This window comes from Pogonomyrmex barbatus, unplaced genomic scaffold, assembly GCF_055798465.1.
Source record: "Pogonomyrmex barbatus isolate J1 unplaced genomic scaffold, ASM5579846v1 scaffold15, whole genome shotgun sequence".
Classification (NCBI taxonomy): Eukaryota; Metazoa; Arthropoda; class Insecta; order Hymenoptera; family Formicidae; genus Pogonomyrmex; species Pogonomyrmex barbatus.
The window spans coordinates 4198632-4216017 of NW_028297111.1; the positions used below are offsets into that span (position 1 = coordinate 4198632).

The 17386-nt window shown below is 34.9% G+C and overlaps 1 protein-coding gene and 1 long non-coding RNA gene across 15 annotated transcripts in view; one reads left to right on the forward strand and one right to left on the reverse strand.

The window, feature by feature from the left end:
* The window catches only part of Grip (Glutamate receptor interacting protein), a 256270-nt gene that overhangs the window by 142478 nt on the left and 96406 nt on the right, over positions 1-17386 (reverse strand). For all 11 annotated transcript variants that reach the window (XM_089073303.1, XM_089073301.1, XM_089073299.1 and 8 more), the window contains 2 exons: positions 12646-12801; positions 8787-9325 (listed from right to left, as the gene is read on the reverse strand). In XM_089073303.1, the coding sequence (XP_088929429.1) occupies positions 8787-9321 (535 nt within the window). In that variant the 5' untranslated portion in view covers positions 9322-9325; positions 12646-12801. The remainder of the gene's footprint in view (positions 1-8786; positions 9326-12645; positions 12802-17386) is intronic.
* The window catches only part of LOC148937271 (uncharacterized), a 169978-nt gene that overhangs the window by 51625 nt on the left and 100967 nt on the right, over positions 1-17386 (forward strand). Inside the window, exons 2-3 of one of the 4 annotated variants that reach the window (XR_016138463.1) lie at positions 13523-13679; positions 14750-15968. This is a non-coding gene — a long non-coding RNA (uncharacterized LOC148937271). Of the gene's footprint in view, positions 1-13522; positions 13708-14350; positions 15969-17386 lie in introns of those variants that run through there. The other 3 variants (XR_016138466.1, XR_016138465.1, XR_016138464.1) reach the window with 3 other exon arrangements.

Here is a 17386-nt window from a genome sequence, read left to right on the forward strand (position 1 = left end):
GCAGCATCGAACAGGATCTCCAAATGAATGACCAGTTTTAGAAACATGCAATGATACGAGATAAAAAAATGTTTCATCACTTTCTCTCATTTTTTTTCATTTTTTCATTTTTTTTTCACTTATTTTCTGTAAGGATATTTTATTGATTTTTTTTTTTAAATAAGCTAAAAAGTCAGAGATCAATTAAACCAATCAAATATAGACCGTTTTACAATATATTAGGCATATGGAGAGTCAGACGTTCTGTGTGGCAATACAATTATTGCCATTACATTTTGCAAAGTCCGTGAATTCAGACGGAGGGAATGACATTCGTAGCTTTATCACACTGATATATCCTAATACATTAGATCAGTAGGTTTGATTCTTTTCAGACTTCGCTTCCTCTCAGTATTTAGGAGACGTGATGCCAGTCGATTAGAATGGTTGATCAGCCGTTGTTTATGTCTCTCTGCGGCTATTGTTCTCTCTTCGGCGACAATATTGATTCGTAGGTCGTGATGTATATTCCTGTCTCGACAATACCACGATGTTTTTATAATATTTCTGAGCACTTTGTTTTGAAAAGTTTGTATATTAATATTGTATGTTTGTATTTTAATATTCGAAGCAGAGCTGCATCCCCACAACTGGATGCTATATGTCCAAATAAGATTTAGAATTTATATAACAAGAGTTTATTATGAGTTGATAAGCTGGAATTCCTGCCAATCATCCATTCCATTTTTAAACATATGCCATCCAACTGCTTCCGTTTAATCTTAATGTGCTCCTTTCATTGAAGTTTGACATCGAGCGTTATACCAAGATACTTCGCGATATTGGAGTATGGAACTACTTGCCAATTTATGGTTATTGGTAAGAGAGGTTCCTTTTTCAGGATAAAATTTATATGCTGAGATTTATTTTCATTTAGCTTTATACGCCACGTTTTGGTCCAGTCCACTATCAAATTCACAGCATGTTGAAGCTTACGTGTAGCTATAGCGGTATTCGTACCCATAGCCAATATTACCATGTCGTCAGCATATGTTGTCACTCGAACTTCGGGATTCCTTGGGATATCCGCTGTATATAAGAAACACAGGATTGATCCCAATACGCTACCCTGTGGGACATCTGCGTTGATTTTTCTAAACCTGGAGTGGGCATCCTTGTTTTGAACTCTGAAGCTACGATATATGATTGTACATATGATTTCAGTAATTCTCTAAACGATTTAGGGAGTAGTCTTTCCAATTTAAGCTCCAGTCCCTCGTGCCATACCCTATCAAATGCTTGTGATACATTTAATAATATTGCTGAGCAGACGTTTCCATCTTCAAGTGTCATCTCTATCCTATCTGTACTATGCGATGCACCTGATCGATGGTAGAATATTTGTCACGGAATCCAAATTGGTGCTCGAGAATGAGATTGTTATTTTCTATGATCAATTTTAGTCTCTTAGCAAGAAATTTTTCAAAAACTTTAGCAATGACAAGAAGAAGTGATATCGGTCTGTACGAGGTTACTTCGTTTAATGATTTGCCAGGTTTCGGAATTGAGATTACCTCCGCTATTTTCCATTGATCGGGGAAATATTTCAGTCGAATAACCGCATTAAACAGATGGATCATTTTTATAATTCCTATGTGTGGTAGTTCTTTAATCATTTGAATGGTAATGAGGTCAAAACCAGGAGCTTTTTTTGAATTCAAATAGCTTATTATCTTTTGTACCTCCTTAGGAGAGGTGTGTTTTATAGGGTTATCATCTACATGATCATCGATGGATCAAATTGGATTGGATCAAATTATCGTTGTGGTTGTCAAATGGTTTGAAAATGGTTCTCTGTGAAGAGATTAGCCTTTTCTTGATTACTCCGAACCCATGTACCGTCTAATTTTCTGATAGGTGGAGCATTGATAGACGATCTTTCTAATTGCTCTCCATAGAGAATAACTATTCTTTAGTTAGCATCCTTTTCAGCAGAGAATCCCTGAAGATAACTTGCTATTCCTTGGTTTTTAATTTCATAAAGATGTTTCTTTAATTTTTGATTTAGTTTATTATAGATAGCTTTACGTTCCGGATCACGTGTTCTTTGTCAATTTCTACACACTTTCCTTTTCTCTCTTATCATTTCTTTGACTTTTACAGAAAAGTTATATATGAGAATGTCTTTTTTGTGGATAATATAATTATTTTTGCTTGCCTGTTGTAGTTGTTTCATAAACAGTCTGACATAATTTTCAATTTGTTCATGAGTTTTGAGTGGAACATTTAGCTTGATATTTTCCGAGATAGGCTTGTTGTACCCCGGATGGACTAATATTAGGTTAATATTAGGGATAATCGGATTCGTTAAGCCTAAGGAGTTGAGACTCCGAGCAGGATCAAAAGAATGTAGGGATCTTCTTGAATTCATTAACACACACTTTCTTTATTTTAATTGATTTATTCTCACAAGTGCACAGATGCTTGATATATTAACGATTATATTTTACACACGGTTAAACGTCATTGGATGACTCGGTGCGTATTGCGTTACTCTGACGGCCGACGACCGAATATATCACCTGAGATGCTGATAGTACGGCTCGCGGGAACTTCGCTATGAGATTCGGTAATATCTCGTGCGATTATTATAAGTCCGATTCCGGACGACACGTAGTATTTGACTCCCGTCGATTCTGCCTTGTATGATCGATTATATAGACTGGTCGATGCTCGATCAGCATTCTGATCGGTTGCGTCGATTGATCGCGTGATATTGATTGCTTAATATCACGCCTGATTCGATCAGCAAATTGAGGAATTTGCTGATAGATTTTTCGCAATATTCTCGCGCGATACATTTCTGCGGTCTTTCGAAAGACTGATCGCAATTTTGGCGATCACGCATTTGTGTCGTCTTTCGAAAGACTTTTTCCGATTTCATGAGGATTAATTTTGTTGCCATGCGGACTACTTTTATTATTAGTTGTAGATCTGGCTACAACAGGCTGAATAGTTATTTCAGTTCATGCTGTTTGTTGTTTGAGAAATTTTTTTTGTATATAAAGGTGTCGCTAAGGTTTAGTATGACCGGAATGTGAGCTAAGATCGAGACTGGATTTGTAATATAATTTGTTGAGAGTCCTTTAACTATGAAAAAGTCAATCAGGATGCTTGTTTATATCTGAAGGTCAGTAGCTCGGGCTGCCGTACATTTGACCGTACTTGACAAAAAATCACATTTTAGTGATTTACCTGCAGAGATTAATGCTTTTCCTTTAGATAATATATCTACTGCCCCAATAAGTATGCTTAGCATTAAAGTCTCCCCCTATTATATAGGAATTTCCCCGTGATTGAAGAAAAGCTAGGTATTCTTCTTGGTTAATGGTGTGCTTGGGAGGACTGTATGCAGTAATTGAGAATACATATCTTTTGCATTTGATGCTTACGGCAGAGATTTGAAAGCTTTCTGTTGATGTTTCAGGTTCCTCATAGTGTTTAATACTTGAACGAATTATTGCAGCTCCTTCACAGGCCTTATTGGACGAATGAATAGAGTGATAAGTTTTATATCCTTGAAATTAAATATTAAAGTAAGATTCTCTTGTGAAATGGGTTTCAGAGATTAGACATATCAATTTTTTGCTCTTTCAGGAAGATCTCTAATTCTGATTTGTGTTGACATAAGCCGTTTGCATTTCAGATAGCAATTCGAATTGTACCTGCCATTATTTCATTATGATTTTGGCCAGTTGCCTGTCTATTGAGTCAAACTTTGTTTTATAAAACTTTTCTTGCTGATCAAAACGATTTATGAGTTTTTCCAAGACTGTCATAATTTTGAAAGTTTCATTATTAGCTAATGCTTCGTTTGAATAACTTTACATAGCTTTTTCTGCATAAATTGCTTTGTCATTATTAGACTCCAGAACAAATTGGTTTATATCCGAGATCTCTTTTTTCATTTCAGCTTGTTTTTCTTTAATTATTTGTTTGGATTTAATTTTAGCTTTTTTGTTATTAATAACTTCATTCCTACGTTTTTGCAACTCTTTAGTAATGATGCACTCTCTGTAGTTTGCCATATGAGCCTCACCACAGTTTGCACATCTTGATTTTGATTCCTTAGATTTGGAATATGCAACTGTAGGATGTTCACCAGCACATTTGACACAACGGGCTTTCCGACAGCTGACGGTTGCTACGTACATGGTTATATCCCTGGCAGTTTTTACATTGTACGATTCTGATTGGATTCTTGTAAAATGCTTCTATTTTAACAACTTGATAACTAATGATTTTGATGCCGTAGATTTTATCTATTGATTCAGAATTATCGAAGGTAAGCATAAATAGCCTAAGTTTGACATGAGTCTTGATAGATTTTGTTTCATTCATTGGATCTTTCCTAAACTGAGTCTTGAGAATATTAATTGCTGAGAATTTTAAAATTCGTAGCTTTTAGATTTTCGTTCTCTAGGATCGATAGTAGGATCCTCTTGCCATTATCTTGAAGGGACGTAAATTCTTGCATAGCTATTCCGTCTGGAACCCAGATTCTTTTTCATCATTTAACATTTTGATGATTTTACGATATTCTTTCCCATTTAGATAATTTATTTTGATATCACGTGATAGGGTAGAAATTTTCCCCTTAAAACCAAGTTTTCGTAAGTTATCAGTGTTATCAGCTTTGTTTATGTCGTTTGGCTCACTAATGTAAATTCGCGGTGGTACTACTTCTTTATTATATTTTTTTAATATTTAATTACGATGAAGCTGGTAAAGAGGGTTTAGTTCCCGGGGGAATCAGTTCTGTTTCAGGCGAACTAGTAGCTTTTCTCTTACTTTTTTGGATTGGATCATCCAGTCATACTGTCCCTTGGTTGAGATTCCTTCTTTCCTCTGTGGAGACATAAATTAGAGTTTTATGTCACATATATTATAAATTTTCAGTACTAGTAGTCAATATCGAAACGCAACCGAAATTTTGTCGTCATAAGTATGCATAATTTGATCTATTCATATATAATCATAAACAATTTTATCTATTTATATATAATTAGATCAGGTCAAAATTCATACATAATTAGATCTACAAAATTATATATAATTAAATATAAACTTTTTTTCCCGGGAATGCATATTAAAAAACAACCACATGACCTGAACAAACAGAGCGATACGAACTTACTCCACGATGTATCTTCCTATTCTGAACTCCCTTCCCGATTCTTTTTTCCTCCTTCATCTGCTTCCCTAATTTTAATCTTTCCTTTATTTTTTTGATTTTTTTGTTTTTCATTTCCACTTGTTTTTAACCTTTTCGTCTTTGTTTTCACGCCCACAATTGCTTTGTCCATTCTTGAGAGTGGATTTTTTTGATTAATGAACTTTTCTTTGCTTCCGATCAAGTACGGACCAATTTTTAATTCGATCAGACACGACTATTACTCGAAGCATTTTATTGGTTGGCCTGTATGTATTTGTATGTTTATATTTGTTAATATTATTACTATTTATTAATGGCGCCTAGTTGGTGATATGACTGTTTGAATTTATTTCAAAAATAATAGAGAAAAATAACTATGTTTCTCGTTGTAGTTTATTACTATTTATTCTATTGACATTTCATATCTATTCTAATAACTCATTTTCATATCGAATTTTATTTTTCGCAATCCGGTTTTTAAATTAATGTTTGTATACGTTTCTAGCTTATAAATGATGTCAAATTACTAGTCGCACATGATTCTAAGGAGATTGTTTTCTTCTCGGAACTCTGATTACGACTTTGCTTTTAATTCGAACAAATGTACTTATGTCCACCAACAATTGTTTCTGATTTACATCAGTCTCCGAATGATTCAATGATTTCATCTAACGACAAGAATAAGGCGTTACTTTTTTAACGAAAACGAAGTTTGAATATGTCATAACTATTTACGAATGTTATAGCGATTTTTATACATTGATATTTTAAATGATCAAGTTACAGGAATACCCTGTATATTAGTTTGCTACTTTTGCTTTCTTTTATCAAAATAATTTATTCATTTTTACTTTGTAACGTATTTTTGCCCTCCTCTACTGCAGTTATAGATGCCAATATCTGTAAAAAACTATCGAGAATTGCGAAACGGCCTGCGTGCCATTGCGTGGACCGCGTCTCGCGTTACGCCGTCGAATTCGACCGAAGACCGCTGAGCGTCCGGAAATGAGGATAATAAGATCTCATTAGTGCAGCGGCAACTTAATTACCGCTCATGATCCGATTTGAATCGTTTCGAATCTGCTCGAATATCGGATCGTAGCAGAATAAAAAGCCGGCCTCCGTTTTGAAAGATTAGATCTCCGATAGATCTCAACAAATTTCCTGTAGATCAAGTTTCGCTCCCACGAGTCGGTCCAGCAGACACCACTAAAAAAACATGGTGAGGAAAATCCGCCGCTGCCAGGATTTTTTCGGTAAAACAGAATCTTCTGATCGAGCCTCCGCATCCCACTATCGAAGAAATCCTCGAAATAAGGTGTTCCCTGCTGGGTCTAACATCGAATAGTTCTTTTTAAATTAAAAACTTAGCAAACGCATCGTCTGGGAATATGGGCAACTCACCTCCGCCGGAAATTATCGATCGCGTCTGTGATCCTCCGACGAAGTTTTCAGGCGCTCAGGGCAACCGAGTGTACTGATAATTGCAATCGGATATTATTCGTCTTCTTCACTGACTATTTATGCGTGTCATATGTAATTGAATCGTGTTGCGAGGCGAATATCCAAAAAATTCGACACGTACTGCCGTATCACGCTTTCCGTACTTAAGTGTATGGTTAAGAACTGCCTATGAACGAATTAGAGATGTGTAATTAATTCGACAGCTTCCGACTGTCTGATCTGATACAAAATCGTATGATAAATTTATATTTAAATTATTGTTACGTCTGGCAGATTCCACGATTCTTCTCTTTTGCAGCAAACTAACGGCTACTCATCGGTAAACAATAATGCCTCGAACGATTTACAAAGAATTCCTTGTTTATCACTAAATTATCGATAAGGGCCGTATTGCGATACGCTCAAAGGCTTACCTTCAAAAAATAAACCGCGAGACTCGGTATAGCGGAACTTCTTTTTATATATATTCTGAAATCAAACTATCCCAAATCAACAAATACTTTGAACATAAGAGTTCCGCTGCGCGATTCAAAATTTTATAACATCCTACTAATAAAATCGAACTTACCGACGCGTGAGAAACGCGGAGGTCACCGAGAGCATTCGAGGCCGACGTCCCCAAAATCGGGATGTAACTAAAAAACGCCAATCAGAAGTTTGTGATTAGCGACCATTGGCGGACACACTAATCAAGTTCGCTGCTTACGCGAAAATTCTGAGGAAGGATCCATTCGACGTAATTCCCTTGTTCCTTCTTTCTGATCCTCTCTCGTCCTGTGCATATCTTTTATCAAGTTATCCCGAATCCTCCTCCACATATCGTGGAATTTATCCAACTACACCACCCCTCAAAAAAAATAAATAAATACCAAACACATGTATAATATCGGTAGGATCTTACACTCTACCTATTACACAATAGTATTAAGATCAATTTCTCCGTGAATTCCTGCCCGATGACCTCCGAACTAATATAATTTGCGACACATCACACACACACACACACACACACGCGCGCGCGCATACATTCATGCATATATATTACATTGTTTTCATAATAAGTCGTAACTTGTAACTTTCTTTGCAAACTCAATCTTGAATTCATTTTTCACATGTTAATTGGAATTCTAATTTTTCTTCTTCGTAAATTCATCACTAATAATTCATTTTTATATATTAACTGAACTAGTATTTTATAAACAATTGTGCCTTCGACTGTAACAAATCCTCTTTATATATGCCTTTGTAGTTCATTAACCATTTCTCATAATTAAATGTTTATTTTTTTTTTTTAATCGAGTTAACTTATTTATTAATCCTCTCTTTCATTCCTCGCACAAGCTCCTATCCCAGGTTAAAGGGATTAACTTCTCTGACTTAAAAACGGACCAACACACTGGCACAGGCAGGAGATACAGCGTCATTAATGTTGATCCGTTATCCTGTGCATGAAAGGTGCGTTCGAATCGCAGGTCGATATCTCAACGTTGCTCTGCGAGAGAGAAAGATAGGAAGAAAACAAACGGTTCCGAACATCCTTCCCAGCTTCACCCATTAGGTCGAATTTTTCCTTTCGAAGCTTGGGCGTAACAGTATAAATGAATCTCGCATAATTATTATTCATTATTATTTATCGAAGAAATCCGTCAAAACCGGAGTTAATCCGCGCAGAAAACTATCACAAAATTACGAACGGGAACTGATCGTTTTTAGTTTTAAATTACAAAATTTTTTGCATTGAAACTACGTAATGTTAGGTTAATTAAAATCCTCTCCAAAATCCAAAAACGAATAGAAAAATCTAGCAACGAAGATCCTGCTTGCCGAAAAATAATCAAGTTTCTCGTTATAATATACTAACTTAAGATATTTGTTTAAGAAATGGTTTATTAAAATAATTTAATTAGTGTAAAAAGAAGAATGTGAAGTATGTACAGTTTCAATTTTAAACAATTGTTAATTTGAATAAAAATGGACAAACTCAATAAAATGATAAGAATTATAAATTAATATATAATACATTGTCAATGTATGTAATACTTTTTAAGAAATATTTGTCAGAAGAAAATCAAATGAATATACGGGATAACCAAATACATGAAAGTTTTTGTGGAAAAACTACAAATACCTGAGAGACCACGTTCCAGTTGAACGAGTAAGGGTCCTGAAGTGGCGAATCGTGCTTCCTCCAGATTTGCGACATCGTATTCTATCGTCAAAGATGCAATCGGTGCATCGGAATTTTTTTTAAGCGCATGCTGTGCTTCTGCTAAGTTAAGTCCCCGTAACTCAGTATCATCCACTGCCAATAACCGATCACCGGGTCTGATTCTACCTTCTTTGGCGGCTGGACCATCGGCTTTCACTCCCGTTACTATTAAAGCCTTTGACATTCCTCCACGGAGAGTTATACCGAGACTGCCATCCTCACGCTCTACTCTTACTTGTGCGACCTTCGATGAGACATTGGGAAGCGATGATAACGCACTAATGCTCTCTTGATCATTCAGCAATAAAAAATTATGAGGGTGGTACTGTATTTGCGTGAACGTTTCTTCTGTTCTCGTTGAATCTGAACTTGTGGATGTAGCGACACTTCCCGGTCTAGGTCGACTCTTATGCGAGCGCATCGTCGTTAGTCTCAATGAACTGAACATCCTCATGGACCTTAATTTCGAAACGGTAATTTAATATATAAAATGTTCTACAATTAGTAATACATCTTTAATGGTCGAGTCAAATAAGTAATATTAAACAAAAAAACTCCTCTGTTTTATGATGTTTGCAATAACTAATAAAATATGAATTTATAAATATTTGAGAATGAACATATATCTACGCCTACAAGAAATAACCTTGTGTTATGCATGTTCACGGTTACGAGCATAGTGAAGTGTTTGGAGATTTGTACTACAAACAGTTCTATCACAGTGCTTGCCAAAGTATTTTTTTCATCAAGATGGAGATTTTCGTGACGCATATTACCTCTGTTCTGATTGTTCGTTTTTGAGTCAATTCATTTAAGAAATTTATTCTGGGACTGGTTTGTGAATTAATCGTCTCCAAATAAATATGGAATTTTGTAAACATTGTAACACGAATCTTTCTTATTTATTATAATTCTTATTTATTATTTGATTATTTATTAATTAAGATAATTTCAAAATTGATTTTTAATTTAAATTCTTGGATTTGATTAATTTTATTAATTTAATTAATTTGATTCTTTAATTCTTTTAATTTTTGGATTAATGGGAAAGGATTTTGATTCGAAATTATTGCTTGATTTAATTAAAATCTTAGCTTCTTTAATCAGGCTTTGTGTCCTTCTCTTTTAGGCATTTATTTATTTCTGTAGCAACATTCCTCAGCTGCTGACAGAAATCTGTTATTTTCCATTCTTATAATCTAGCTATCAAAACTGACTTGTTTCTATTGCAGCACTCTTTATCTGCGATAATTTGATCGCTACACAAACCAGTCCCAGAATAAATTTCTTAAATGAATTGACTCAAAAACGAACAATCAGAACAGCTCTTTGTCAGCGACCAAAAATCAGTTTCGGTGTTTTAAATTAATTTAAATATAAGATAAAATAAGATAAAATAAGATAAAATTCCAATTCTTCAGTTTATTTTCAATTTAAAATTTATCTTTATTGTAAGATTATTTTGATATTATTTCATTAAATTCTTCTAAAAGAATTATTTAACAATAAAATAATAATCTGACTTAATTACACTGATAACAGTTATTATTAAATCAAATTGACAATGAGTTTTTTGCGAGCTAAGGTAGGCTGAGGTTAAAACTCAGAAACAAAAGCAAAAGCTTAATAGCTAATAGCTTAATAACAATAATTGAATGCTACGGAGCTTTTTCCGCACGCTTATTTATAGGCCGAAATAATCAGAACTCTCCTGCGCGAGTTTTTCAACATTTCTTTCTTGAAAATACGTTTTTAGAGGGGGAAGATTCTTTCTCAGAGATATCATTTGAAACTTCGTTGCCGCAGCTATTTTCTAATATCAACGAGAAATTAATCAATAAGTCAATACTTCTTTTTTTATTATGAATCTCATCATACAATGTTAATATTTACTATTATATTAAGAGATAAAATTGTCTATACATAATATCTCTCTTTCAAGTTTACAGTAATAGATCAACAGATGGTCGTTGCTAAATCACGCAGAACTTTGCCTCAAAGTTTGCTGGGAGCGGCGTATCACCTCAAATGTGAAATAACGCCTGCACCCTGTGATTTCAGAAAATCATCATTGAAAATTTGTTTTTGGTGCTATTTTGTCTTTGAACTTTTAACACATGACTCTTGAAACAGAGCGTTGCGCGACTTAAGAACAATTGATTATTTGTTATTTATTATAGATTTTAAAAGTAAAGGGAGGAAGTAGGCAAAAATTAGTCGAAAGTTGTACATTATGGCAAACACTGCTTTATCACTTACATGTAGTTTGTATCTCGAAACACATTGTCACGCTCCTATACAACTAGCAACTATGAGCACGCTATTTCTTTATGTATGTACGCTCATTTACGAATTTATAATTTAATATCATAAAGTGATGTTGAACAGACGAGCGAACTCTGAAAAAAACATTCACACATATACACATCTAAATATACATAGATACATTTATGTATACATACGTAAACTTACTTATATATACATTTTTGCACCATATGAACCATATTTTTGTATCGACTTTTTATATTAAATTAAGTATCTAGCCTAATTCTAAGAACTCAAACTTCTTCGCATAATCTTCTTCATATAATCTTCCAGTTTAGCAATATCAATCTGTAGATACAAACTGCGACATTTTTATATAAAACAAATATTAACATGATTTGACAACTCTGGATGCTACATTAAAGTATCAAATGATAAAAATCAAATGATATGATAAAAAAGATCTAAATTATAAAAATTTTTCTCGTTCTTGATATGAAATTTATCTTTATACTAGATACGTATTAATGTAAACTTTAATTGTGAAAAAACATTTTCAAATTTATAAAACTAATACAAAATTAAACCAATACAAAAGTTATAGTATTCTATATACAAAATACAGATAAGTTCAGTATCTCAGTAATACAGATAATACAGATAAGTCAATATCTCCTTAAGGTTAATTTATGCACGACTGCACATGGCCATTAATTTCGGTTGAAACCATAAAAAAATTGATTAATCACGAATCGATTATTCTTTCAACATTCGTGATTGGTCAATTTCTTATGGATCCGGCCTAAGCTAATAGGAACTTGCAGAAAGCCTTTAGTAATTATTACAAACATCAAAAACATCAAAACTAGTAAAGAAATTTTTATTTAATATAATTTCCTTTACCTGTCCAGAAGAAATATAAGTTACTAATTACAGGATATATCATGTATATGTCTATATGCATATGCATGTGCGCGTATGTGTGTATGAATATAGTATCAAAATTACAAGATATTCTTTTCACTAATAGATTCTGTGAAATATTTAAGAAGAAAATTCTCATATGAAAATATTGAGATTATAATAATATTAAATAATAATTATGAAAATAATTATAAATTTTAGAGATCATGAGAAATAAAACTAATCAATCTGAAATTGATTAGTTTGTCTATAAAAGAATTCGCTCAAGAATGACATAGAAGATATCGCATAGCTGAAGATGTTTTTGTACACTCATCTGCATTCACTATTTATGATATATTTTATTTGATAGTTTTATTTGTTCAATTTGACGTATATTTTGTAATATTATTATGTTGACATTAATGCTTATGTATACTCATTATACCCATAACATTGGATTATACTTAGAGTATATTTGGATTATATATGAATTTTTTCTCTATTATGTAAAAGTAATACCTTATATATGTATGCATATACATATATAAAGTATTACTACTTATCATATATTTCATTATATACGATTTGGATATACCTATACTCTTACCTTTGTGTTCCCGATTTATGGTTTTAGTTAACCGATTTCGAGATTATCATTTGTCATCGAAAACGAGAAAAAGATCGATCCTTAGTGATGAATGTATTATTAATTAATTATGAATGGAGCCGCCACGCTTTTTAAGTTTGTACACTTGTGTGAGAGCTGAAAAACAATAATGCTTATTGTATTTTTCTTCACTTTCAACTTTTAATCTTTCTTACAATAACCATTACGTATTACTATAGTAAACATTTTTCTAATAACTAATACAAATAGCGCAATAACTATTATTCAATAATAATGAATATAGATCAAGATTAAGATTTATTTGCTAATCTAATGAATCAATATTAAATCGATCCATAATCATTACGATAAAGACCAGTAATGATTCCAATGTATTCTTTTAATGAAAAAAAAAACAAATTTTTCTTTTTGATTTTCAAATAGTTCTTATTTTACTACAGTTTAATCTATACTTATTGTTTGGTATATACTTTATAATAATTATAATTATGTACCGTGTCATAATTTTTAAAAACGTATCTATGAGATATGATTGAGAAATCGCAGTTTAATTCGCTTGAGTTAATCGCATGCTTGTGATATCATTGGTTTTACACTGAGCATTTGATATATATTTGATATATCAAAAATGTTCTAATGCTCTTAAATTATCTTCTTATCAATGATGTGTGTAAATGATAGTATATTAATATCTAATCTTCATGATACATATTAATATATTATTATATGTGTTTAAACACATCGTCGGTGAAAACTTATATATGTTAAAAATAAAAAAAATTATTAATTAGTATGTGTATTAAATGATCGGTGTAAACTATCGGTTCATAATCTTATAATGATGCATATTTTTTAGCATCGTTTCGTGGCCGTCGAATCACTGCCAAGTGATATCTGACCGACGATCCGTCGGGCGTAAAGATGAGAAAAGATCTCGTCTCCGAATGACATCCGAGTTCGACTACCGAACGCGAGAGCGCGATCCATGACTGAGGGTGAATCCATCACTGAAGGTAAGGGCAACCCGCCTCCGCCGGGAGATACCGGTCGATTGCTTTCCTTTTTATTCCAAGCGCATCAAAGAAATCTGAGCGCTCCTGAAATCTTCCAGCCGGACACTTTTTATTCGGGTCTTATTTTCAAAGATATTTACAACATGGTCTATCACCTGTTCTTAGCGTTACCCAGGGTCAACGACGTGGACGTGACGAGGTTCGATCCTTTTTGATTTTGCTGTTTTTGTTTTCGTTTTCTTTGTTTTTTTTTATGTTGTTTTTTAGAGTATTTAAAGAAGATACTCAAAGGATTGTCTGGCTGATCTGCCATCGTTAAATAGGTCCGCCTTATACGGGCATTAAAACTTAGTTTTCAAGTTTAGTTTTCCAATGTGTTTTGCACAGATTTAGTTTTATTAATACTTTCGATATTGCTTTGATTATTCTTCGGATCATATCCTCTCTTATTGAGACTGTGACACTCTCGGACTCTTCTAAATTATTTCTTATCCTTTCGCTTATTCGCGCTTATTCGATAAGTTATAACTTTAATTTTTTTTGGCCTTTTTCAAAATGAATGCATTTCAAGAGGCGTTTAACAGGTTTATGATTCTGGAAGAATGCAGAGGTGAGACTATAGGGCTATGACTATAGAGCTGCTGCTAACGTGTACAATGAACGTTTTCCAGATCAACCGGCGAAGTCATATGGCATCTACGTATAAGGATAAGAAATAATTTAGAAGAGGAAGAAACAAAAAAAACAAAACAAAACAAAAGAGATCGAACCCCATCACGTCCACGTTGACTCTGGATAACGCTAAGAACGGATGGTATATTTTGTTAAATGTCTTCGAAAATAAAATCCGGATAAAAAAAGTGTTTCTGTATATGTTTCTACAAAAGTTATTTCCTTTTTTACATAAAATAATATCGCGTGATAAAAATAACATGTTTCCATTTAAGAAATCAAAATTGACCTTCAAATAATCTCGAAAATGTCCATAAAATGACGAATTAAAAATATTATCGTATGTCCTCCTCGAAACCAAATAACTTTTATGTAAACGCTTTTGTTTTGTTCTTTAGATAAAAATTCGTCACGCTTCAAATGGTTCACCCTGTATAGATCTACATTCTTATTCATAAGCAAAATCACCGAAGAGTCCGCTTTCTCGCAAATTAAATAAGTCAGTCTGACGACATGATTTACGCCCGTCCTGCTAGGCGACAACGCGCGCGTAATTTTGATATAACCATATAAGGTAAATAAATATGGTAATGAATTTTTTTGACAGCTATCATATGGTACAATATGTCGTTATTAAACAGATATTTTACGATATTATGTTGCGATATTAATTATGTAATATACAAATAAATTCCGAAGCAGAAATAATATTTAATAAGAATGTCCTTGTATATTTCTGTGATATTCTCGATGTTGTAAGAGGACCCTCGTAGTGGAACCTTTATCACTTGTCATATCACCATATTTGAGCGCGCGAAATATGAGCTCTGTGATTAGTGAACTTTAATCGCCAATAATTTAAAAACTATTATAGCCTCGACATTTTTGTATTAGGATTTTCATCTTAGAATGTTCCAAAGAATCTGCTCTTAAAATGCACCAGTTTTGGGACACCCTGTATATGTAATATATATAATGTATGTGTGTGTATATATATATATATACACATATATTGTGACCGCTGCCCTGAATTTGTCGGTCGTCGTTCGCGAAAGGCCGGGAGGCGCAGGCGAGTCCAAACCCGCCACGCGCCTGCGCCTCCCGGCCCGCCGATAACCGGCACATAGCAGTAACTTTTATTTTACTTTCTTAATCGCTTAGTGTCGGTCCACAATAAGTATTTAATCTTTAAGTCGTAAGAAATTGACTAATCATAGTCGAGTATTCTTTTCATATTCGATTATAATTGGTCAATTTCTTACTTCTTAAAGCTTAAATCACCTATTGTGGACCGACACTTAGGCTGGTGTCCCATGGCGCGGAAATTCACAGCGGATCGGAACGCGCAAACCAATCACAGCAAAAGAATCAAAAGAAAACTCGTTCAATCTGTTCGTTCTTTTGCTGTGATTGGTTCGCGCGTTCCGTTCCGCTGTGGATTTCCGCGACATGGGACACCAGCCTTACATACAACTCGGTTGGGCGTCAGGCACGCATTACGTGCCACGAAAATCCGGGATTTTATTCGTCTACGAGTAGCGGCAACCGAATGCACGGCAGCTCAGGAATCACTAGGTAGAGTGCTAGTCCGATGGTCACAGTACTATTCGAAGGGAGAGAGAGAGATAGAGACCAATAAATAATCAATGGTTAAAATTAATAATAAGTTTATTCGCGGACTCTCCAACACTGTCTCGAGGCAGTTTACAATGTAAATTCGATCTCACCGATCACGCGGCGCGCGACCGATCCGAAAGTCGCGCGACGTAGAGATGATCGGCAGTATCGGGAGATTTCGGTTAATAATATCCGCGATATTTGATTTCTCATGCAAAATTCGTTACATCGAGCTCTTGGAATTCTCAGCAGTACTGGCAGCCAAATATATAATGCTCAACATGTAATTAATTAGCGCAAATAATTATATTAATGCAAATAAGGCGATAATAAGCGCGCGGTAACCCGCAGCCCGAACAATAACATGCGCAAGCGAAAATATGTGGCAGTTAAGCCCGCGACCGAAAGCAGGATAGCGCAACATACAAAATAGCAAATAGCGACAGCTATGAAATCGAACGTTAATGATAATTTGAAACTATACTACACTGATGCGATCACAATCACTACAACGACTCGACGTGTAAATGCGATGCGACTTCACGATACAACATATATTAGCCGTCGAAACGGCATGAAAAGACATCGCATACAGTAATATCACAAAACGGCAAGAGACATTAACAAAGGTGACTTAATGTGGCCGTTGGGAGGGAGGGGAGCGAGACATTGTCTGGACTTCCCTTTCAGGCGGGCAATCGCCACGATAGTCGCAGGCACCGGCATTTGATTCGCTGCACTCTACTTCACTCACGAAACCTGCACTACCTGCACTCTCGCGACGCTTGCCCGGTTCACTAACGATGCTGGCTTGTCCTTTTCGGCAGATTCATGACCCTCGGATCCCCATCCTTTCTCTTCGAGCGCATCACAAGAAGTAATCTTCTGCGTCCTCGCGGAATACACGCAGGCAATCGCTGCCTCCCTCTCGCAATTTGGGACAATTTTACTATTGGCCGAAAATCGGCTAATCGGCCGCGAAGTCCTCATGGAAAATTTAAATGCGGCGACATCTGTGGCCACGTCTCTCGTCTCCTTGGCTCTTTAAGCTCTGAGATTCTCGCATTTCCTATCGTCAATTTGGTATCCTTGCCGGTTCCCATCCTTCCGGAGCTTCGCTGGGACGTTCTGTGACCGAGGTCCTCTACGTTTTGTTCCGTGGGATGGCGCCTTCCTCGTCCTCGTCTGGCTCGCTTCCCGATCGGCAATGGCAACTTTTCAAGTAACGAGATCTCTTTCAAAAGCGGCATTTCCATTTCAGCTAATGCGGGTGCGTGAGGAATAATACAACCTGCGTGCTACGATGTGTTCCTGTCGCTCCTCTCCAACCATTACTCCTCCACTCTCGTATTCGCTCCATCGATTTCCATTCGTCGGTGAGCGCAACATATAGGCAGAAAATAACTGCCAACTCCTGA